General features: G+C 38.8%; 1 protein-coding gene across 2 annotated transcripts in view; it reads right to left on the reverse strand.

The window, feature by feature from the left end:
- The window catches only part of RRM2B (ribonucleotide reductase regulatory TP53 inducible subunit M2B), a 33,582-nt gene extending 8,123 nt beyond the window's left edge, over nt 1-25,459 (reverse strand). Inside the window, exons 1-7 of one of the 2 annotated variants that reach the window (XM_007463254.1) lie at nt 25,415-25,459; nt 17,524-17,526; nt 16,369-16,524; nt 13,500-13,616; nt 12,624-12,757; nt 11,950-12,044; nt 9,108-9,241 (exon numbers count right to left, since the gene is read on the reverse strand). In XM_007463254.1, the coding sequence (XP_007463316.1) occupies nt 9,108-9,241; nt 11,950-12,044; nt 12,624-12,757; nt 13,500-13,616; nt 16,369-16,524; nt 17,524-17,526; nt 25,415-25,459 (684 nt within the window). The remainder of the gene's footprint in view (nt 1-9,107; nt 9,242-11,949; nt 12,045-12,623; nt 12,758-13,499; nt 13,617-16,368; nt 16,525-17,523; nt 17,527-25,414) is intronic. The other variant, XM_007463253.1, reaches the window with a different exon arrangement.
- Between the last annotated feature and the right edge of the window lie 437 nt (nt 25,460-25,896).

Here is a 25,896-nt window from a genome sequence, read left to right on the forward strand (position 1 = left end):
GGGGGGGTGTCCCTAGAAGCCAGATCACCTGGGACCCTTGCCTGGAGGCCAAGCCCCCAGTCATACCCTGTCTGCCATCCTGGCAGCCGGAACTCTGAGGTGGAAATAGACAGAGGAAGAGAGACAGCCCTAGCAACTGCCGAGGCCCTTTTTGCCTTGAGGACATTCCTCTCTTCCTCTCTTCCTCCTGCCTGGACCACCCTGGACGTCCCACTCCTAGGAATTGTTTGGGGGAAGCAGAAAAGATAGCGTCTGATGTCACAACACCTCTGCCAGAATCTGGGTAAGTCCCTGGGAGTGCACTCCAAGGCTCCTTCAATTTTGTCCCTCGGAAGAACTTTTGGTTCCATCTGGGGAACCTTTGGTTCCCATCTGGGGATTTTCTGTTTCAGAAATCCCATCTGTAAGGCACAGCTTAGACTAAGGTCATGGGATAAGTAGGACTTGGAAGCAACCACTTTGAGCTTTGTGCTGTCTGTTTTTTCTGGCATAAGGCTTCCATCTGCTGGCGAGGGTTCTGTTTTGTTTTCAGTCCGCTCGTGAGTGTTCTATCAATCAAATATAGGAAGTGCTCCTTCTTCTTCATCTCCTTCCCCTCCTTCTCCTCCTCTTTCTCCATCTGATAGCCCCCTGGGAAAAATCTTGGCAGACTCATCGACCTATAGTTCTAAACCTATAACTAGGAAAAAAACTGAAATTCTACGGTAATTCTGTTCGGCCAACGTACATTCTTGAAAATGAGGAAAGATGGTCTTTGTTTTTGTTGTTGTTGTTGTTTGCAGTACGTGGGCCTCTCACTGTTGTGGCCTCTCCCGTTGCGGAGCACAGGCTCCGGACGCGCAGGCTCAGCGGCCATGGCTCACGGGCCCAGCCTCTCCGCAGCATGTGGGATCTTCCCGGACCGGGGCACGAACCCGCGTCCCCTGCATCAGTAGGCGGACTCTCAACCACTGCGCCATCAGGGAAGCCCAAATGAGGAAAGATGGTCTTTGAATGGTAGCCTAAATTATTATACTATTCTCCAGCTAGAGCTGGCACGAACCCGTCCCCTGCATCAGTAGGCGGACTCTCAACCACTGCGCCATCAGGGAAGCCCAAATGAGGAAAGATGGTCTTTGAATGGTAGCCTAAATTATTATACTATTCTCCAGCTAGAGCTGTTTTGTCACAGGAATAGAAAGACAGGAGAAATTCCATATGTTCAAGCATTCACGCAGTTACATAATAAAAGTGAGCAGCTAGGTAACAAGCTGATGGTACAAAGAGAAAGGAAAGTCATTTTGCCTAGAGCTGGTTGTTTCTGAAGGGAAAGGAAAATAAGGAAGACTGAGAAAAGAGTTGTACACGTTTTGTTTGTGGGACCATGTTTGTTGTATGTATGCATGTCAGTTCTTACATTGACCGATTGAGACGTCTTTGAATAACAGGGCTCACTAACAGGGCTCACGTGTGACAACACCAGGGAATCTGTCCTATTGTGTCTGGTTTTGCCTGTGGCAGAATGTTGGTTGGGATTTTCCCTTCTGGACTAGCCTTGTTATGGGTGATCAGAGCTCTGCTCCATCTTATAATACCCCACCCAGGGTATTTTTACAAAATTGGGAGATCTTCAGCTATTCCCCCATGAAAAGGAATTGTTATTTCTCACCCCCTGTGCCTGGGCCCGCCAGAACACTTATTTTATCTAGACCATCTTAGTTCCTGAAACTGAAGAAAAAGGCAGGGAAAGAAGGCCTTTTTAAACTCAAGCAAAAAAACTCAGATCTCTGGTTCAGTCTTTATGTAAAAGTTAACTTGTAAATGAGCTCTATCTAATTGGCTTAAAAGTAAGCACTTACAAATTATATCTAAATGTCTAGAAAAATGGCCAAGATAAATTTTAGGACCACATGATCTGGGAAATATTCAGTACTGAATTAATATCTGCTATTGAGGGTGGCTTAAGCTTATTGGTTTGATTAACATAGACATGTCTTTAGAGTCATCAATGTTAAGTAATGCAAGTGAGATAAGAGCTTTTGGGTAAACTCTTTAGGAATAATTCTCCATAAGAAAGCACATGTTTTTAAAGTTGTGCATGATCAGGATTTTCAAAGATTGGATTAAATCTAGTTGGGTAAATGGATTTTGTTGGGAGTGGGCTAGGGCAAGACCAGATTCCTATTTGCCCTTGAAATCTTTTCACTTTGTATAAAATGAGTAAGAATTGTTTGGCAGTTTCTAAAGGTTCTTTTGATCTCCAGATAACTTTGAGATTCTTCAGAGGGCCCCTGAGGCATCTCAGAGAGAAATATTTAACTAGGATTATTTGGTATGTTAAATTAAATGCAATCAGTCAAGTTAAATGTAATCCTGGTTATTGTAACCAAGTTTCTTTACCAATTACATTGCAGTCAGATGCTTAACTGAGCCCTTTTAAGTCTTTCTGTTGCTGTACTCTGATGCTTTTGCAAAGGTACTTCATCTTCAAGAAGACTTATGTGAAGGACCCCTTTTGACAAATACAGGTCTCTGATAAATTTCATATCATACAGCTGAGCTGGTTAAGAAATTTAAAAATCTTAATGGAGAATCTGATGGCTTCATAAAAAGTTAGCAAAAGGATTAGTTACCAAGTGGGCTGGTAAATAATGTTTATGGTTTTCCCAGACATAGGGAAGCCCTTCCCCTCAAGCTACTTATGACTTACAACAATTGGGTAAATTACACCTCTGTAGGAAAAATTGAAATATTCTTTTATCTCTGCCTAGTCCCTCCAGAAATTGGAGACTCTTGGGTTATGAAAATGGGGGTAATTTTAGAGAAAAGGATTATGTTTCAATAGATATGAAATTCCAGTTCTGTTAACTGAAGTTTGAATTTATGAAAGTTATTGTGTTAGCCACACTTTTGCCCTGATGTTTAGGAGGAAAGGAAAACTACCCAGTGAAGATATCAGAGTGTAATTACTCATCATGTACCACTGCTTGTTTTAGGTCTATTGCTGAAAGCACATGTACAATGCTTGTGTGACAATTGGGTATAAATGATAAAATGTATAGACTATAAAGCATGTCCTCATTAACATTATCTCTGTGCTTGTTCACTATACTTGATCAGTTTTCCCCCAATGTGGATAGACTAGGTAAATACAAAGGAGGCCTAGCACCAAGGGACATGATCTACACCTGGGGCAAACAGCTGAATCACCCTGGCACCAAGGGACAGATATTTTGATCATCAACGTCTTCTACTGAAAGACTTGCTATCAAAAGGGGAAATGAAAGAAAAAAATCTGCACATATTGAGGTATGAGGAAGTCACTCTGGCCTATACATGGTTTAACTTCAAAAAGCAGTAAAAAGTGGCCTGTTTTGTGGCCTTTCAGACATGCATTGTACATCTGCTTTAACATTGACATGGGGAATGCATTTGAGAGTCAAAATGGAGTAATTATGATAAAACTACATGACCATTGTGGATGTTATTTCAGACACATTCATTCCTGTATTGTTGCAAAATTCGAATTTTCTGAGCTATGTCAAACTCAAGGATGCCACAAGGATTTAAAAATTCCCCCACCCTCTTCAATGAGATTTTGGCTAAAGATTTAAGAGGATTACACCTGGATCAAGGTTGAGTAGAAGCCTTTCCAGCCAGAAGGGAAAAAGTAGTAACAGTAAAAAAAGAGAAACATCTCTAACACAGGAAGAAAAAAATTAAACAGTATGTACAACAGACTGGTCGATTGTTAACTGTATGCATGGATGAGTTTATGTTCCACAGGTCTCCCCCTCACCTGGAAGCTCTCTTGCATCCCCTCAAAGCAGGAGACAAGGTGCTGCTGAAAGTATGGAAAGAGGAAGGACCTAAGCAGCAGCTTAAAGAGAAACAGAAGGGATCCTAGGAAGGGATCCTATAACATTCTTCTTACTACTCACGTCTCTCTAAAATTGGATGGAGTAAAACCATGGATACATCACACCAGAGTAAGAAGATTACCAGAGACTGACCAGCCAAGCCTGCCTACAGCCAGCGAGCAGACTCCTGAGAAGTGGACATCTCACCCTTTGGGAAACTTAAGTATTTGTTCCGACAGGTGGAATGAAAATTCTGTTTTCTTAGCCTTTCTCATACCTTCTACCTATAGATTCATATGCTGATTCTTTTTGATAATTCTAACTGCTAGATATGTGTTCAGCTTCCTATTTCCAGGTCTTCAGGATTGACTTGATGGGTTTTCCCCATACAAGGAACAGTTTGGAAACAACTGGCTACAACAAGTCTCTCCTAAGTACCAGTTCCAAACTGGCCTTCAGACCTATTCTGAATTCCTAAGGGAATGAGACCCATTCTGTCTACTAAAGTTCCAGTCGTCACTCTTACCTCTAACCGGACCAAGGAATTGAGATCTTAATCATATAAGACTTGGATCCAGGATGTGGAACTCAAATATGTCTAATTTGGTATCTACTGCCCCCAAATTAGGCAGGACTATGCCCCATCTGAGCAGGAAGTAGTCAGAACAGTCATCACCCACTTCCCTGAAAGATTTGGGGAAAGATAAAAACCGAAGTAAGGATTAAAACCAAGTCTCCCTAAAACAGGGTTCCTCCGTTTATGATTAACATCTCTATCCAAAATGATTGCTCCCTTTCTTGTCCAATATCTGTCCTCAAGATTGAGGAATATCAAAGAAAAGGGTGGAGTGAAACTGAGTGAGGCCCTGTGGGGCTCCCAGGCTTGGAGGCCCTTTTGTCTCCCATTTCTTGTAGGCAAGACTCCAGCCTCCACGACCTTCCCTGAGTTCCAAAGGGCAGATTCGAACAGAGAAATGCAGTTTTCTTCGAGGTCAGGAGCCCACTGTGTCCCCCTTTGCTTGGCAAAGAAACAAAGCTATCCTCTTCTACTTCACCCCCCCCCCAAAAAAAAGAACAAAATTAAAAAGCAAACGACAAACTGGGAAAATATTTGCAGTAAATATAACAAAACTCATATTTTATATTATATTCACGTGATAACTATAACAAACTCAATAAACAAATACTTATTGAAAGAGCCCAATCAGTTACTGTGCATTGGGAATATATACTGATGGTAATAAAAGCAAATGACCAGAACAGGTAACTACAGAAAAAAAGACAAATGACTAGTATCACTATGAAAACAATGTTCAATCTAAGCAGTAATCAAATAAATGCAACTAAAACTAATAATGAGATACTAACTACTCCTATCAAATTTATCCAATATTTAACAAGTAAATCTGGTAAGGGTATAGTAAGAAAAGACATGTTCATACATTGTTAGGTGGGGCTACAAATTGTTATCTGATTTCTGGAAAGAAATCTGCAAGTGAGTATGATGGCCTTTAAAATGTTGATGCCTTATACTCTAGTAGTTTTATTTCTAGGGAATCTAGCTTAGGAAATTAGTATGAAATTGAGACAAAGCTTATATACAAAGATAGTCATTTTGCATTATAGCAAAACAAACAAACAAAAAACCAAGAAACGACCTAAATTTCTAATTATAGTCAAATAAATGATACATGTACTCATTAGGATATGTAATATATAATCTAACAAAACTGTTTCCAAAAAATGCTTAATGTCATAGAATAATGTTCATAATATTCTGCTTAGTGAAAAAAGATGATCTTAGCTCAAAAGAATATGAAAAAAGCAGAATATCTCAAATTATAAAAATATGTTTATATATATTTACATAGGTTTAAATGTAGGAAATTGTCCAGAAGGAAATACAAAATATGGAAGGTGGCTATCTCTGCGTGTTAAGACTGAATGATTTTATTCTCTTAATTCTCTATAATAATCATATACAACATTAATAATAAAAATTATTAGAAATTTAAAGCCACAAAACAACACAAAGTAATTATACAAAACATTTTTTTTTCTTTAAGGCCACACCATGCAGTTTGCAGGATCTTAGTTCCCCAACCAGGGATTGAACCCACTCCCCCTTAGCAGTGAAAGCAGAGTCCTAACCACTGGACCATGAGGGAATTCCCAAAAAGTACTTTTACATATTGTTTCACTGAATTTTAACAAAAGCCTGTTAAGGTGTATAACTGAAGAAACAGGCTCAGAGAAGTTAAGTAACTTGACAAGGTCACTTTAGAAATAAGCTGAGGAGCCAGGATTAGTCAATCAATGTGACCCGAATAGCTATAATGGTCTAACACTGAGAACACAAAGATAAATGACAAGGTTTCTGCACTCAAGGAACTTGAGTCCAGTAGAGGAGAGAGACAAGAGTGCAATAGAAAACTACTAGAGCTAATCAATGAATTTGATAAAGTAGCAGGATACAAAATTAATGCACAGAAGTCTCTGGCATTCTTATACACTAATGATGAAAAATCTGAAAGTGAAATTAAGAAAACACTTCCATTTACCATTGCAACAAAAAGAATAAAATATCTAGGAATAAACCTACGTAAGGAGACAAAAGACCTGTATGCAGAAAATTATCAGACACTGATGAAAGAAATTAAAAATGATACAAATAAATGGAGAGATATTCCATATTCTTGGTTTGGAAGAATCAACATTTTGAAAATGACTCTACTATGCAAAGCAATCTACAGATTCAATGCAATCCCTATCAAACTACCACAGGCATTTTTCACAGAACTAGAACAAAAAATTTCACAATTTGTATGGAAACACAAAAGACCCCGAATAGCCAAAGCAATCTTGAGAAAGAAAAACAGAGCTGGAGGAATCAGGCTCCTGGACTTCAGACTATACTACAAAGCTACAGTAATCAAGACAGTATGGTAATGGCACAAAAACAGAAAGATAGATCAATGGAACAGGATAGAAAGCCCAGAGGTGAACCCACGCACATATGGTCACCTTATCTTTGAGAAAGGAGGCAAGAATATACAGTGGAGAAAAGACAGCCTCTTCAATAAGTAGTGCTGGGAAAACTGGACAGGTACATGTAAAAGTATGAAATTAGAACACTCCCTAACACCACACACAAAAATAAACTCAAAATGGATTAAAGACCTAAATGTCAGGCCAGGTACTATAAAACTCTTAGAGGAAAACACAGGCAGAACACTCTGTGACATAAATCACAGTAAGATCCTTTTTGACCCACCTCCTAGAGAAATGAAAATAAAAACAAAAATAAACAAATGGGACCTAATGAAACAGAAAAGCTTTTGCACAGCAAAGGAAACCATAAACAAGACAAAAAGACAACCCTCAGGATGGGAGAAAATATTTGTAAATGAAGCAACTGACAAAGGATTAATCTCCAAAATTTACAAGCAGCTCATGCAGCTCAACAACAAAAAATCAAACAAACCAATCCAAAAATGGGCAGAAGACCTAAACAGACATTTCTTCAAAGAAGATATACAGATTGCCAACAAACACCTGAAAGAATGCTCAACATCATTAATCATTAGAGAAATGCAAATCAAAACTACAATGAGATATCATCTCACACCAGTCAGAATGGCCATCATCAAAAAATCTAGAAACAATAAATGCTGGAGAGGGTGTGGAGAAAAGGGAACACTCTTGCACTGCTGGTGGGAATGTGAATTGGTTCAGCCACTATGGAGAACAGTATGGAGGTTCCTTAAAAAACTACAAATAGAACTACCATATGACCCAGCAATCCCACTACTGGGCATATACCCTGAGAAAACCATAATTCAAAAAGAGTCATGTACCAAAATGTTCATTGCAGCTCTATTTACAATAGCCCGGAGATGGAAACAACCTAAGTGTCCATCATCGGATGAATGGATAAAGAAGATGTGGCACATATATACAATGGAATATTACTCAGCCATAAAAAGAAACGAAATTGAGCTATTTGTAATGAGGTGGATAGACCCAGAGTCTGTCATACAGAGTAAAGTAAGTCAGAAGGAGAAAAACAAATACCGTATGCTAACACATATATATGGAACCTAAAAAGAAAAAAATGTCATGAAGAATCTAGGGGTAAGATGGGAATAAAGACACAGACCTACTAGAGAATGGACTTGAGGATATGGGAAGGGGGAAGGGTAAGCTGTGACAAAGTGAGAGAGTGGCATGGACATATATACACTACCAAATGTAAAATAGATAGCTAGTGGGAAGCAGCCGCATAGCACAGGGAGATCAGCTAGGTGGTCTGTGACCACCTAGAGGGGTGGGATAGGGAGGGTGGGAGGGAGGGAGATGCAAGAGAGAAGAGATATGGGAACATATGTATATGTATAACTGATTCACTTTGTTATAAAGCAGAAACTAACACACCATTGTAAAGCAATTATACTCCAATAAAGATGTTAAAAAAACAAAAAAAGAAGCGCAATACATGTTATGGACTCTAAGGTAGGGACAAGTTCAGGTTTCAAAGGAATACATAGAGCAAAGAGTGGTCAGTTTTACCTAATTGGGGTAGGAAAGTTTTAAGTGGCAACTTGTGAGAAGGTAATCAACAGATAAAAAAAAAATGGTAGAAAAGATGGAAAGAGTGTTGCAGACAGAGGGAGACAAGATTTAGTGACTGACTGGATATAGCAAAAATAAAAGAAGAAGAAGCAATCTAAAATGACTCCCAGATTTCAAATTCGTATGACTGGGTAGAAGGTAGAGGCACTCGATGAGACAGAGAAAACAGGAAGAAGAACACATTTCAGGAGAAAGATGATGAGCTTGATACTAGGTTTGAGATATCTGCGGAGCCTTCCAGGAGAAAACGTGTATCATGCTCTTGAATTTATGGGTTTGGAGCTCAGGAAAGAATAACCAGGCTAAAGATAAAGTTTTAGTTGTTATGAGCATCTAGGTGGCAGCTGATTCCATGGGAATAAATAAGATCAGGCAGGAGGTCATGTATAGGGAAGGAGAGCAACCAGCGTAGGAACCCAGGAGTACATTGGTACATAAGGATGGGCAGAGATTGAGGAGGAACAGTAAGAGAGGTAGGAAGAAAACACAGTCTTAAAATCCAAGGAAGAAATGACTTCCTGTTTTATTTTAATTAACGGGATATTTGTGTCACCATAAGTATTTTCAGCAGAAGGAAAAATAAATGAACAGCAGCTATGATTACAAATATAACTAGAAGAATACTTCATTCCTTACTTCATCTCTGCTGATGAGTTCATTGGAAAAAGTAAGTCCAGGCATAAGTCCTCTTTTCTTTAGCCAGAATATAGCAGCAAAAGATCCCGAGAAGAAAATTCCTTCTACAGCAGCAAAGGCCACCACCCTTTCCCCTGGGAGACAAAAAATAGTTTCACTTTCTGAAATATCATATACTGCAGACATTTTCAAGCTTATATATGTATAATATATACTTTTACATATATTTTTTAATAATAATATCACAACTGTTTTGCCAAGAAACACAATCAACAAGTTAGTGCCGCGGCCAAGTCTTCAGAGGAGAAAGTTTGCCAACTCTACCTACTAGAGCAGAAAGGTATGTCAACTTCAGGTCTTATGTCCAACACTGGACTCCTGCAGGTCTTGGAATGTGGACAAAGGAGAGCCTTCCACACGCAAAAAAAGAGGTGATATATCTGTGCACCACACGTGCCTGTGAGTGCAGGTACGTGTTTGTTTCTTTTTCTTTGTTTTTGTTTTTTTTGCAGGTACGTGTTTGTGAATGCAATATGTACATACATGTATGTTTGACCACTATGCTCTGTTGACCCTTTTGAAAAAAAATAGCTCTTTAGACTAGTGACTTATTTGTTTTAGGATGGAGATTTATCATTAATTTAACATAGATTACTATATTTTCATCTTGTTATTAATAAGATAATAGGTATAATTGATTCATTTTTAATTGACATAAATGTGATGTCATGTGAATGTTCATCTATAAGGGAACTAGACTATAATTTTATACAAACTGTGAATAAGAGGAACATTGTCATTTTAACTATTCTATGCATTCACATGAATGCTCCAGAATGAAAATCATAACAGAAATAATTACAGAAGGCTATTCTTTTTGGAGAGGATTAAAGGATTATGAGGGGTAAATTTTACAAATTTTCAAGAATAGATGTGAGCTACAAATGTTCCAAAACATTTCTTCTAAAAGCTATAATGAATTGTAAAGGCCTCATGATTTTAGAGATAGGAAAGTAGGATGTATTTTTAAGATACAGCTAACCTCTATGATGCAATGCAATAAGATTGTGTAACTCATACTTATTTTGATGTTTGAAATGTAATTTCATTACGTATATTAAGGTTGAATCTATATATTTAATGTTTTAAAGTTCTTTAAAGATATTTTTAAAAACTAAGCAGTATATCTCACTTTTTTAAAAAACTAAGCAGACTGTCACAGGATGACTGCCACCCTCCTCTATTTTCTCTATTTCTAGGTTACTTCTTTGGTAGTATCATGAAAGACATGCTTTCTGTGAGCCTGTCCATCACTTTCTATCCACACTAATCTTTTCAGTGCATATTGAACACCTTGACGTTTCCCTTTGTTTTTCTCTAAAGCCAATGTTTCTCAAAATGTGCTTCTCAATCCACTTGTGAGAAAATCAGCTGGGTATAAAATGCAGATCACTCTCTGGTGAGGACCAGGAATTGGCAGGATTTTTCCACAAATTCTCCAGATGATTTTATGCACACTGAGAACTACTGCTTTTCTCATTCTTGAAATGAACTGAAAGCAATGCAGACATATATGTTTCTTCCCTGATACACTACATCTTGCCCATATCTTACACTACATCACTGGTTCTCGACGTGTGGTCCAGGGATCCCTGGAGATCCACAGACCCAAGAGGTCTGTGAAGTCAAAACTATTTTCATAGTAATAATAAGGCACTATTTATCTTTTTTACCATCATTCTCTCATGAATATACAGTGGTGCTTTCCAAAGGCTACACAACATATTCACAACAATCTGAAAAGCCTGGTAAAATACTTCTCTTTTTCTAACTACATATCTGAAGGAGGTTGGATTTTCTTTATATACTTCAACCAAAACAACATTCTGCAACAAACTGAATGCAGAAGCAGATATAATCCAGCTATCCTCCTATTAAGTCAGACATTAAAGAGATTTGCAAAAATAAAAAACTAGGCCATTCTCATTCCAGTGAGAATGGAATGGCCAAAACTAGGCCATTCCAATTTGGGGGAAAAATACAGTGTTTCTTTTCATAAACATACATTATTTATTTCAAAATGCAATGGGTTATTACTGTTAATTTAATATGCATTAATAATTAAATATTTTGAAAGTTTCTTGGCTTTAATTTCTAATATGAAAATATCAATAGATATAACCAGTCCTCAATAAATTTTAAGAGTGCAAAGGAGTACTTAGACCAAAGATTTTGAGACCTCTTTCTCCACATGATGAATAAAACCAGAAAGTAAAGACAACCAATTGTGAAATAAATAAGAATAAGAAAGGTACTTAGAGCTATTTAAATTAAATATCTGAATATTTTAATTAAATGTAATAAATATTTATTAACCAACTACTGTATTATAAGAAACAATGTTAATCGCTTCCATAAAAAAATGTTATTGGATCTCAACTCACCCAAAAGGGTGTCTGCGTTTAACTTATCTGTGAAAAATAAGCCTGTTATTGCAAACTGTTTCTTGCCTTAGTTGAGTGCACTAATTTACATATTTGTTCCCTGAAAAATGTTAAGACTTTGACTTGCTTTATTTTAGGGAAAATAAACATTACTGAAAGCATATAGTCTTGCTCTAATATTCTTGTCAGAGTCTATGTGACTGATTCTTATTTACCTGTAATTATGTGCTGACATTTAACCTTTCAACTTTCAATTTAATAAACAGAATAGATAACAGATTTAGACTACTCTTTCACCAGTTTCTAATTAATTCTTAGGAATAGTGATACTACACCATGTAAAATAGCATTGTATAACCCAAGGCAAATTTGATCATATATAAATTAAAGCTACATACCAAAAGTAGATTTTCTATCTGCTATCCATCGCAAGGCCCAATCTGCTTTTTTCTTAACATATGGCATTGTTTCAATTGCATTAAATAAAAATTCCCTGTAAAAACAAAAGATTAATGGCAAAGTTACTCATTTGGTTTTTTGGGTTTTTTTTTTTTTTTTTTAATCTTTGGCTGCACCACACGGCTTGCAGGATCTTAGTTCCCTGACCAGGGATTGAACCCCGGGCCCTCGGCAGTAAAAGCGCCAAGTCCTAACCACTGGACCACCAGGGAATCTCCAATTCACTTGTTTTTAATCAGACTATATTTGATTCTATGCAATTCTATGGTATGCAACAGACCTGTAGTTTTTCTGTATTTTTGCATGTCCATAAAATATAGAAGTGAAAGTAAAACTCAAATTAGTGCTTTGGATCTGGTCTTATACAAAATTGACTAAATTAGAATATTTAATTTCTAAACAGAATGTGCGAACAGTTTTTTAAGATATACTATCCAAAGATTTACTGGTCCTATACAAGTTTTTTTTAATCTAACACATTATTAAGCAATAGAAAATATTGTACTCCTAAACTTCCATATTTGAATAACCTTTCCCTAATATTTAGTTCCCTAATATTAACATAATCAAGTAATAGGATAAACCTTTGTAAATAAAATCCCAGCAGTAATACCTTTTCTTAGGATCTCTGATGTAAGTGTCTATTAGCAAACTGTACATCTCTGAGTGAACATTTTCGATGAGAATTTGAAAGCCATAGAAACAGCGAGCCTCTGGAACCTGCACCTCCTGACTAAAGCGCTCCACCTAAGAAGATAAGGGAAACAAATACATCCAATTCTATGGGCTCTCATTAAACACTGCAAATCAGAATCTGGACATCAGAATTATCACTTAAAAATCACCTGTCATGCCACAGACAGGTCAGAAAGACCTTATGAATTATTTTAAGCAGTACTGCTTAATCCATCAACCCTCCACAATTAGTTGCATACTATATTCTTAAGCAATTAAATAAACTGACCTATTAGGTGGAGATACTACCTATAAAGCCAAATAAATTTTAGAACATCTACCAAAAATAATTATTTTGCTTTGTAGAATTGACCTTAAGTAGATCTACTGAAGCCCCTACAAGCTTATAATGAAAGTTTGCATTTTCCCATTCTTTTTAATAAGAAAGCATGCCTTCTAACCAACCATAATAGAAGTTTAAAAATGGGAAGCCAGACCCAGTGCTCTATTGCAGAGCTCTGGAAAGATTATTAAGGTGCAGGTTCTCTATTAGGGTTACTATCTAAGGGTAAAATCAAACTCATGCTTATGCCTTGTAAGTAGTTTTGATTGGTACAATATGCTTGATTTCATGATATTTTGGGGGGTCAAATAACAGAAATGTATCCTTGCCTCTGACACTTCATCAGAAAAAATTTTTCAAGAGTTAAGTTCATTTCTTAGACATCATTTTTCAGACTCAGTCTGATTATCTTACCACCATTACTATCATTTAACTGCTGAATGAGAACAAAAGTGGAAACAAAAATCTTACCAAATTTTCATTCACAATTCCATCACTGGCTGCAAAAAAGGCTAAGATGTGAGAGATAAAATACTTCTCTTCTGATTTAAGCTTGTTCCAGTGAGGGAGATCTTTTGATAAATCAACCTGAAATAAAAAGATTTTCAAAAGCTTTAACTTATATTCTTAAAGTATGGAAAACTGACTTCCATTTCAAAGTTAAGGTGGGAAATCTCATTAGCAGTATAATGTGAAAAAGAAAAAAATTTCATCATTCTTGCTATAGACTGAGTATTTGTGTCCTCGCAAAGTCGATATTGAAACCTAATCCTCAATGTGATGACATTTGGAGGTGGAGCCTTTAGGAAGTGATTAGGTCACCCTCATGAATGGCATTAGTGCCCTTATAAAGAGACCTCAGAGAGCGCCTTTGCCCCTTCTGCCATGTGAGGACATAGCAAGAAGACAGCTGTCTATGAAACAGGAAGCAAGCCTTCACCAGATATCAAATCTGCAGGCACCTTGATCTTAGAATCACCAGCCTCCAAAACTGTGAGAAATAAATTTCTGTTGTTTGCAAGCTATCTACTCTGTGATATTATTATAGCAGCTCAAACTAAGACAATTACAAAGGAACAGAACAAAATTAAAACATTATGAAGACATCTATCTTCTAGCTAATTGAGAAGCTGGCCAGGATGTCCTTTCAAAATATTAAAATTAACCTATTCTCACCACAAAAAAGAAATGGTAACTATGTGATGGGATACAGGTGTTAGCTTATACTATGGTGGTAATCATTTTGCCATACATAGAAAGCAATACGTTGTACACTTTATACCTACACAATGTTATATGTCACCTATATCAATAAAGCTGGGGGGAAAGCCAAAATCTGGAAGCAATTAAGGAAGGGGCAAAATGGGAAGAGAGAGTAGAAACAGTCAAGAAGGAACTGAGGTGAATAAACTAATGCCTTTCAGCAGCCATTTCTTTAACATTTTATACGTATTTATCTTTGTGTTAGACAGATAACTAGACACTTGTTAAGCAATTGTAGCTGCTACCTTACTGCTGACTAATCTACTTTTATACCCAGAAGTAATGTCAGGCACGTAACAATCTGAATCAAGGCTTCGATGATCAGGCATATTTAGGAATAAAGCTAAATCACTGATAAAACAATGAAATCTAGAGTTGATTAAACTGTAACTTACATAATTTGTTTAAATGAATAATATGTGGAACTAAAAATGTGTTTGACTTCCCAATTATGTATTTGAATCTTTCTATCAGCTGTCTATAAAACATGTACCAACTTTATATTTTTTTTAAAAAATTAGTGTTTTTTAAGTCATAGTACTACACATATTACATTTCCTAAAAGATGCAGGAAATTTTTTGATGAATTAAAAAAACCCAGGTATCACAAGTACTTTTTTAACATGATGAATGAAAAAGCCACCTATGTACTCCGTTTGTTCTCTTAACCACATCTCACAAAAAACTTTCTAAAAACCACAGTTAGAGACAGTCCGGTGTGCCTAGCACTATGGTCCAATTTGAAAATGCTGAGTTTGGGTTTGGGTTGGTTTTCTGCTCTACATGTCAACTACAATATAACAAAGATGTTAATAACGTTAACAAATAAAATAACAAAGATGGGTAGGTGGGTAAAATCAGTGTAACAGAAGCTTCAAAAATTGGCGCCTTCTGATTTCTGGTATAAATCTCCCCCATTCTGTGTAAAATAATAGCTTACATTTATTTGGTGCTTGCTAAATGCCAAGTAACATTCTACACATCTAATTAATCCTAACAACCAGAACTAGGTACTATTAGCCCAATTTACTGATGAGGACACACAGAGAGGTTTCACAGAGCAACTTTGCCAGTGGCACAGCTAGTACGTGGTAGAGCCAGGATTTGTACCTAGGCAGCCTGGTTCCAGAGTCTGCATTCTCAACAGCATATGTAAAGAGTCAATTTCTCAAAAAACAGGTAAATATACAGACAGATAGATCCAAATATATCTAAACAAATAGATATATCTATCTATATAGATAAATATGCACACACAGAGAACAGAGTGCTATACAGGTATCATCCATTGTATTCAAAAATGAAGACAATGATTATTTGCAGACTATGGAGCAACCGCTTGCATGACCAACTGCCCTTTTACCAAACCAGTGAGGATCTTCTGATTTGCTGTGTTCAACTCATTTCCTAGGCGGAAATTGCCACACTACAAGAAAACATTCCACAGCTGTCCTGTCTGTTGGCACAGCTGTGCCAGGTTTGATGTGGCTGAGGGCAGGGCCAGGCTGGGAGGAGCACTGTGAATTCAGGCCAGCACCTCAGAAGCGAGTGCCCTGCCCAGGCAAACTCCCCATGTGACAGCTCCTTCTGCACCATCAGATAAGCCTCTCATCTGAAAGGAGGGTCTCTAAGGCTTTCACTATTTCATGCTTTAGCTATGGCTGCAATTTTATTTATTCCACTAACCATAAGTAAAGACTAGTCTTATTTGGTCACAGCAAACCAAAACTCTGTTTAAAAATGGAAAATGTTCTGAAATATATTGGAGGTAAAATTCTGGCAGACTGAGATGACATTTTGCAGCAGAAAACATGTTTATAGACAGTAATCTAAACACAAAACATTGGAGAACCCTGTATTTAGTATTTAGTACTATTTAGTACTAATAGTATTTAGTACTATTTAGTACTTAGTACTATTTAGTACAAATAGTATTTGTATTTCAAACATTATCTTATACAACTGATCTTATTCAATGTACCTTATAATGTAAGTTAAACATTTTTAATGTCCTGCAACAGAAAATGTGAACACTGCACCAGAGAACATGTTTGCTGATGACAGTGCTGTTACTTACCTCTTCTGCTGTCCAGAAGGATGCCTGTGCCTGTTTATACATTTTCCAAATGTCAGGGTACTGGATTGGAAAGATGACAAATCGGCGAGAACTCTTTCTTAGGAGTGGCTCTTCATTTGACTTTGCTTCATTTTCGTTGGTATCTGAAGATAACCTCTGTGAAAAATAAAGTACAAGCACCCATTTCATGGAGAGATTTCCTCTTTATTCACATCTAAACACACATCTGGGGAAGTTCGGGAGACAGCATCGTTTTGGGAGCCAGTGTCCCCAGCTTGAATCCTTACTGTTATGTGGTAGCTGGTTAATGGTGTTTGCTTAGTTGTGTGGCTATAGGAAGTTCCTTAACTTCTCTGAGCCTTGGTTTCCTCATCAGTAAAATAATACCTACCTTAGAGGTTAATTGTGATGATTACAAGTGTTTTCAACAGAGTCTGGTGCATAGTAATCTCTCAAAATATTATTGTCATTATTGTTACTTTGAGGATAAGTATAAAATTAGACCCAAAAACGTCACAGTGGGCAAATTTCTAAAGTTGTGGACAAAATGTCCCTTCAGTGCCTCTCACAGAGACAAAATGCTGGCATGAATAGGCTACTGTTATGAGCTACTTTTTAAATTTTAATGTTTTCTTTTCTAATATTAACTGAAATTATAATACTTAGCTGAAAACTCCTTACCAAAAACTTAGCAGCCTTTGTTTGTCTGACCCTTCCCATGTACCAACTGGTTTTTGCTATTTACATGTTAACATTCCTTTACTGCATATGGTCTCACTGGGGCTGTCTCAAAGCTCTATGGGATAAAGTAAGAAACACATACCTAAATACATACTGCTTGGAAAGAGGATGGCACTCTAAAAGGGGACAGTGTCATATATGTGTGTGTGTGTGTGTATATATATATATTTTTTAAATAACCAGCAAGAGAGCAGAGACCAGTTTTTATATATTGTGGTGTTCCCAGAGTACTGTGTCAAGTGTAATATCAATAAACATTAGCTAAGTAAGTGAATGGGCTGTTAATTTCTCTTTACCTTATGCTCAGATTACCGGGTACCTTTAGATTTTTAAAAATTTAACATAAGACCACAATACATTAGTGAAATAACCTAATAACCACTCAAAGCAAGCCTCCTCTGAGTGCCCTCACACTTCCTCCCCCCCCCCCACATCCTCTGAGTGCCCTCCCACTTCCCCCCCCCCCCCACCTACACCAAAGCCTGGATTAGGTGCCTAACATAGCACATAGCTCATTGCAATTTAATTCCCTGTTACTTCTCTACAGTCTCTTCTAGACCATGCTTCTTAACGGCAAAAACCAACTTTACACGTGTGGAATCCCTAGAGCCTAGCATAGTACCTGGCACTTACTCAATATTCATTCCACAAATATTTAAGCAAATTTTTAAAACGGAAGTGGTCAAGTTTTTTGTTTGTTTGTGTTGCCATTGAGGGCTCTGCAATCTCAAAGAAGACGTAAGATCCTGACACTGCAGTTCCAGGCTCTAGAACAGGAGATACACATAAGAGCATGTCCTCTGGGTCCGGTATTGAGGCTGCTTTTGAACTGTCACCACACAGATGCTTTATATACCTTATTCTGCTTAATCTGTACAAGTCAGTCAAATAGTAACAGTATTCCCATTTTACAGTTGGGACAACTAGGTCTTGAAGTACGTAAATAACATACCCAGGATCCCACAAGTGGTAAGTGGCAGAAATAGGATTAGAACTGAGATAGGTCTGAACTCAAAGCCTTGCCTTAAACTACATCTCTGTATGTATGGATGGCAGCTAGTAGGGCCAGCCTACATCTAAAAACCAGAATTCAAAACAGTGAGAGAACTAAAGTTAAAAAGAGTATACACTACAATTAACCCTTGAACAACACAGGTTTGAATTGCACAGGTCCACTTACATGTGAATATTTTCCAATAAAAACTACAATACTATTCCATCCACAGTTGGTTGACAATCAATGGGTGCAGAACCATGGATACAGAGTGCCAACTGAAAAGTTATATGTGGATTTTCAACTGAACCAAGGGTCAGTGCCCCTAACCCCCAGGTTATTCAAGGGCCAACTGTAATATCTCCTACTAAGCAAAATTAATTTAACAAATGGTACTGATGTAACCAGTGAAATGACAGGAGGAGGAAATCACCAAATTTGATTTTAGGAAAAAGCAAGAAAAATAAAAATGATTTCCTTATAAATAAAGTTGAAAGAACCAAAGTGATCCTTTGGTTCTTAGCAGCCAAACTGATAAGGCTTAAAGCAGTGATTTTTAACTGATGCAAGCTTCAAAAATCTCAGAGTAAAACTTTCTCAAAATGCATTCGCCTTCTCCTTTACCAGGTTAAAATCACTACGTATAATGAGATCATTGAAGTGTGCTGTTGATGAGGATGTATTTCACAAGGTGAATGATAAGACAGCAAAGATAAGATTGAAAATCAACACTTTGGAAATTGCGGCCTCTATGGCAGAATGTGAAGTGAACCAAATGACCATATTTCACTCTACACTGTTCATTAAAGTACAAAATTGTGTTCACTTACAATAAGCACAGAGTATTACTCATGTCTTTAGGCAAGTCATTTAATCTGATCATCATCACTTGTAATTAGGAGGGTTGTTAAGAAAAGAAGCTGAATTAGGAGATACTGCCATGTAAAGAGAGGGGCTTTCACGAACATAGACTTTTGAACTGGGTTAGAGATGACATATTGCTTATTTTCCTGAAGCTAAGAAAAATCCACACACATTTTAAAACAATGTCAGGAGAACCATACATCCCAAAGTTCTAGGCTCTGCAGGGTATTCTCTGTGGATGTGGGCTAAGAACCCATATTTTGGAAGAAAAAACAATATGAAAAAAGGCATGATGGCATATGACATTTTTAAGAATTGGAAGTAACTTTCTATATCTGGACTTTATGGTATGTGGAGGACAACAGAAGATAAACCAGAAAGGCAGAAAACACTTCACAATGACTTTTCCAAGTGTGCTCTGAAGAACTATGTGGTCCCTCTAGTGTCACAAACATTAGATTTAAAATTTCACTCTAAAATGTGTTTTTACAAGGACCTACTGTATAGCATAGGGAACTATATTCAATCTCTTGTAATAACCTATAATGGAAAAGAATCTGAAAAAGAATACATATACATGTATAACTGAATCACTTTGTTGTACACTGTAAACTAACACATTGTTTTTATTTATTTATTTATTTATTTATTTTTGTGGTACGCGGGCCTCTCACTGTTGTGGCCTCTCCCGTTGTGGAGCACAGGCTCCGGACGCGCAGGCTCAGCGGCCATGGCTCACGGGCCTAGCCGCTCCGCGGCACGTGGGATCTTCCCGGACCGGGGCACGAACCCGTGTCGCCTGCATCGGCAGGCGGACTCTGAACCACTGCGCCACCAGGGAAGCCCCACATTGTAAATTAACTATACTTCAATTAAAAGATAATAAATGTTTTTAATCATTTAAAACAGTAATAAAAGTAACTGACAGAAATGTTTTATACCATGCAGAAAGGTAACCACTAATGCATGGACTTGTGTTCCCAGGTTGCCCTTTTTTTTTTTTGGATGAACTCAGATGAAACTTTCTCTAGCTGTCTCTGCTTAACTGAAGAATAACACGAGATTAAAGACAGGCAGTTAAAAACAACAACAACAAAAACCCTGTAAACATTTGTCTCTATTTCTCAGGCGTGACCCAAGATTTTTTTTTCAAAACCAAACAAAAAGGAAAAAAACAATAATGCTAATAGTAACAATAACATAATAGAAGCTCTCTTGTTCGAAGTTAAGAACTGTTAGTTGAAAACTGGTTAAATTAAAGAATCACAAGAAAAGTATATATGCCTTAAACTATTTGATTTCACTTAAAACATTTACATTTTTTTGCTAATCTTCTGCTATAAGGCCAAAACATTGTCCTTGTCACACTGATTGGAGTCCCAAGACTTTCTGACATTAAGACAGCACAACGCAACACCTATACTTTCTAGTTTTAACACACTTAGCGTAGCACAATCTGAGTGCAAAATCCTTATCCCTTTTATGATTCTCCCCAATCTTTTTATACTTGTTTGCTTACATCTAATTCTACAGAATTTGTTAACAATTCACGTTTATTGAATTTTCCAAAGCTCTCAGTTTAATTTTTCATAGAAACAACTTTCTTTCTTTCCACATATTTAATTAAATTACAGTCACTACAGGACTTCCCTGGTGGTCCAGTGGTTAAGAATCCACCTTCCACTGCAAGGGACACTGGTTCGATACCTGGTCGGGGAAGTAAGATCCCACATGCTATGGGGCAACTAAGCCCACACACCACAACTACTGAGCTTGCATCCAGCAAACTACAGAGCCCAAGCACTGCAACTAGAGAGAAGCCTGCATGCCACAACGAAGAGCCCACGCACCAAAACAAAAGATCCCGTGTTCCGCAACTAAGATCAGATGCAGCCAAAAATAAAATAAATTAATTTAAAAATTTTTAAATGAATAAATTAATTAGTCATTACAATACAAGTACTACTGATATAAACAGCACTGGAAATAAAGACAGCTGATCCTGGTGGCAACAGAAGTACGTGAGTACATCAGACAGCAGCATACTAGCCATATGCATTTTGAATGCTATGGGTATCCACATATTTTACAGGGTTGATAAATCCACAGAATTGGCCAGTAGTGAATTAACAGAACTTCTGAAAAATACGCGAGGTAATTCTTTACTAAGTTTGATATAAATCTTCAACTATCATCTATACACCAATTTAAAGTGATGGGTTCATCAAAACAGACTATTCCATTGATTTTATAAGTAATGTTATACATATTAACTTAAAAAATTATACTAATAAAATAGACAAAAGTCAATTTTATCAATTAGTGTTGTACTTATGATTTTGTTTGGAAAATTGGCCCAGGTTTTAAACCATGCAAGGGCCTTGAATGTAAATATATATGAATTTTGCCATAGCTATTTTCCTATCGCCACTTGATACAACTATTTTGACAATTTCTTTTTTACTCAGTGTCATCATTTTGACAAAAAGAAGCAAACAAAACATTTCTTAACTTTCAGCTTTTAAAATACGTACTCCATCTCCAAGCTTTATCTGAGGTTAAGGGGGATGTGCCTATTTTTTGCATTTTAAATGGATATTAAGATGTTGATTTTTTTGAAAATGTTGGAGCAGGTCAAAGTGGTCTGCTTTGATATGTAACACTTTGGCATCTGGCCTTAGCATGCAGTCTACTGGGAGCCATTGAAAGTTTTTAATCAGGTAAGGAACAGAATCAGATTTGTTTTATAATCACTTTTGGAGAAATGTGGCTAGATTAGAAGAGAAATTGGAGGTGGAGACAACAATGAAAAGATTATTGCACTGTCCACCTCTTGCCTGAACGAGGATATCAGCGCCAGAAACACAAAAGACTGATTTAACGGATATTCAAAAGTAGATTTAATAATTCCTGCTAAAATTTGGATTCTGGACAACAGGATAAGGAAGATGAAGATGCCCTTGAGGTTTCCAGCTCCAACAACTGGATGATCAAAATGAGAAATAAGAGACTCAGAAAGTGCTCAGCACCTGGAGAATAACTGAATCAGACAAAAACTCTTACTTCTCACATTAGATGTTTAACAAAAGCTTAATTTGAATTAACTCCTCCCACCAACCCAAGCCATAACAAGTTACAAACACAAAAGCCTTTTAAAAATCACTTTGGTCGGGCTTCCCTGGCGGCGCAGTGGTTGAGAGTCCGCCGCCGGAGGGGACATGGGTTCGTGGCCGGTCCGGGAGGATCCCACATGCCGCGGAGCAGCTGGGCCCGTGAGCCATGGCCGCTGAGCCTGCGCATCCGGAGCCTGTGCTCTGCAGCGGGGGAGGCCACAGCAGTGAGAGGCCCGCGTACCGCAAAAACAAAACAAAACAAAAAAATATCACTTTGGTCAATAAAAAAGATAATGGGCTCAGTTTCAAGATACCCAGAATGCAGCTGAAAATATAACACTATGGTAGTAGGCAGAGGCACTACCTCCCTCCTTCCTAATGGAGTGGAGATCCTATGAGTAGTCGCCAAGAGGATGGATGTGATTATTCAGGGAGAACATATAGAGCAGTAGCAGCACAGCTGAGAATGCAGACTAGAGAATGCCGGTATCTCTCTTCACAGAAAAAGGGCAGATGGAAGAAGAAGAGCCAGCTGGGATTAAAACTGGCTGAAATGGATGTAAAGCAAAGGCAGAAGTGACCTGACTTGGCTAAAGCAAGGATCAACAGATGAGACAGAAAGGATCTACACTGTGGATTTCAACTGGGCTAAGATGTTTGGAGTTTTCTGGGCCAAAGATTTTCAAATATCTGGGGGGGCTGGGAGGCTCAGACTTCAACTCTCCTCACAGGCATTCATTGTGGAGCACAGTTTAAAATCATTCCTGGGAATTCCCTGGCCGTCAGTGGTTAAGACTTTCACTGCTGAGGGCTAAGGTTCGATCCCTGGTTGGGGAATTAAGATCCCACAAGCCCCGTGGCACGGCCAAAAAAAAAAATCATTCCTATGGAGAGTCATGGAGAGTTTCTGGGCAGGAATTAACATGAATTGGGATGCCATGAGAAAGATAAATTGGACATCCCTGTGTAGGTTAAATTAGAAAAGAAAAAACATAGATTTTGGTAGCAACTATAGTGTCGATTTCAGAGGTAGAAATGACAGCCTGAATTAAGATGTGGCAGTTAGTGTGAAAAAGCTGCTTGAACAGGACTTTGCCAGTCTGAGGAGCTGGGCAGGTTTTGGTGGGAATTGAGACCCTTTTGGGAGTATTTATTTGAGAGGAGTGACACGGAGGCACAGGTTTAATGATGGATTAATTTGGCAGTGGTAAACAGGATTGGACAGCAGGTAAGACCGGAAGTAGACAAATAAATTTGTTGTAACTGCATAAGTGTTAAGTGAGAATGTGAAATAGCTTCTCATCGTCATTCCTTGGCAACATTCCACCGTCTTTTTCAGAATGGTGCTTCCTGTTTCTGGTCACCTGGTCCCAAGAGTTACTAGGACATGCTAGGGCACCCATCTAGATCAAGATTCCCCAGCTAGCACTCACCCTGCTCTGATCTAGGCTGGCATTCTACACAGCCCCTCCCTCCCATCCACCTCCAATTCCACTTTCATTTGCTTGCCTTCACCTCTCTCCTATTCTTCAGGTGAAGTAGAACATTTGGATGCTGTCAGAGCCATACACTATTTGCAGGTGTTTTCATTGTCCTATTCCCACCAAATCTAATAAAACAGATGGAATACTGGCCTAGGAATAAGAACTTGGTTTTAAACCTAGCTCTGCTACTGATTTGTGTGGTCCTGGGCATATCATTTCATCTTTTCTGGCCTAAACTTTCTTACCTTGAAAATAGGGACTATCAATTAGATTAATGATACTTAATTTTGAGAAACTATAAAAACTTTGAACCCCCTTCCTCAGGAGATTCACAGCTGCACATACAAAATCTACAAACTTCAGGAGAGTCATAAACCCCCTTCAAGGTATAAACTCTTCAAGGCAGTGTTCTTAAAATATGTGTACCAGGATCACCTGAAGTGCTTGTTAAAAACGCAATCCCAGACCCATCCCAAGAGATTTTGATTCACTACATCTGGGGCATAGGCCCAGTAATTTACATTTTTTTACAATGTTTTCCAGGTGATTCTGCTGCAGGTGGCCCATGCTGCACCAATATATCTAGAGAAACAAAGTACTTAAGGCACCCTTGCATTTCAAGTTAAAAACTGTGGAACAGGTGCTCACTAAAATTCTTTCTAGATCTAAAGTACTGCCTCTGTCTTTGTGGGTCTGTATCAAGATAGGGATGATAAATAAAAATTAACTTCCAGGTCTTAAATCTCAATAAGTGTTGGTACTACTAGCACAAACAAAAATATCTGAGTTGTCCCATTACAGTGGGGAAATTGGTACTAAATATATTTGTTTCAAGAGGGGAAGAAAAAGTTTGAGGGCTATTTACAATTTGTTAACTAGCTACTAAATGTTTACAAAGTCAAAATAAAATAAAATAAAATCCCAAATCTGGAATCTACAACTTTCTGAAGAAATGTAGGGCTAAGCAAGTGTCTCTGTGAACTGAAACTCTATTAAAATAATCAGATACCACACACAGCAACAGGTTTACAAGTATTTACAGAATAACAGGGTATGAAAATTATAGTGCAACAATTTGAACTACCCTACAACCCTACAATCTAATGAATCCCAGCTTATTTACTGTTGCTATGTACCTCTAATATAGAAGCAGAGAAGATGAACACGTTAACTAAGGTTTTTATTAAGCACCCACAACTTCTGTGGCACTTTGCATAAAGCATTTTACTTAATTCTCTGTGAAGGAAGTATCACTTCCACCATATAAACGAAAATAGTGAAACCCCAAAGATTCACAGCTAGTTTAGCCGGGTCTGAGAAAACTGGCCTCCTAAGCTGATCATTTCATTGTTATGATTTCCCGACGCCATTCTACCTATCATGTCCACCCCATCCACCTGTGTCAATTTCCACAGGCATCCTTCCAAGTCCTTTTACCGATCCCAGAGATGGCATGCATTTCTCCAGCAGAGACACCAGTCCTCGGCCCTTGCCTCAATTTCCCCGGCTAGGGCTCCAGAGCAGGGAAGGATGGAAGGGGGGGGTGCACCTTGCCCCGGTCTGAAGTCTCAGAGCATTGCCTTTGGGTAGCTCCGGAACAGAGCAGTGGAGCAGAAACCCGGCTCCCTTCTCACCCCTCCCCACCCCTCCCCGCGGACTGCCTCCCGGGCGCTCGAAAAGACGAAACCCGTCTGCAGCGAGGACTCGAAGCCGGGCCTACACCAGGTTTCAGAAGGCAATGAATAAAACTTCCCACAGCGCTCCTGCACTTTGCAGTTCCCCGCCGCAACCCGCAACGTAGAGGCCAGGCGTGACTGTGGGGCGGGAGAGGAAACAGCAGCAATGTTTACCTCCTGCTGGGGCCTGGCCGCTTCCGGCCTTTCCGGGTCTCCCATCGCGCAGACTCCGCCAGAGCTACGAGAGCAGAGGGAACCAAGTGCCTCAGGCCACCTCCACCTGGGACAGAACCAAGTGCCCGGCGGGTCCTCTGAGTCGGCCCCGACCCCTCCTACTCCTGCCGGCCCCGCCCCGCTCCACTCTATCGACCTCACTTTCTCGCCTGCCCATTGAGGGACTGTCCCAGCTCTGGCCTGGCCCCGCCTCCCCGGCCTCAGGGACCTGCCTGTTCCGGCCGGCCCCGCCCCACTCCGCTGCGCCGGCCCCGCCTCCCGCCTGTTTAATGAAGGTCCCGCCCTGCTCCTGCCGGCCCCGCCTCTCCCGCCTCCGGGCCCCGCCCCGCGGCGCCGGCCCCATCTCCCGCCTGCCCAGTGAATGTCTCTCTCTGCGCCTGCTGGCCCCGCCTCCCACGCCTCCAGGCCCTGCCTCTTCCGGC

This window comes from Lipotes vexillifer, unplaced genomic scaffold, assembly GCF_000442215.2.
Source record: "Lipotes vexillifer unplaced genomic scaffold, Lipotes_vexillifer_v1.1 scaffold1829, whole genome shotgun sequence".
NCBI lineage: Eukaryota > Metazoa > Chordata > Mammalia > Artiodactyla > Lipotidae > Lipotes > Lipotes vexillifer.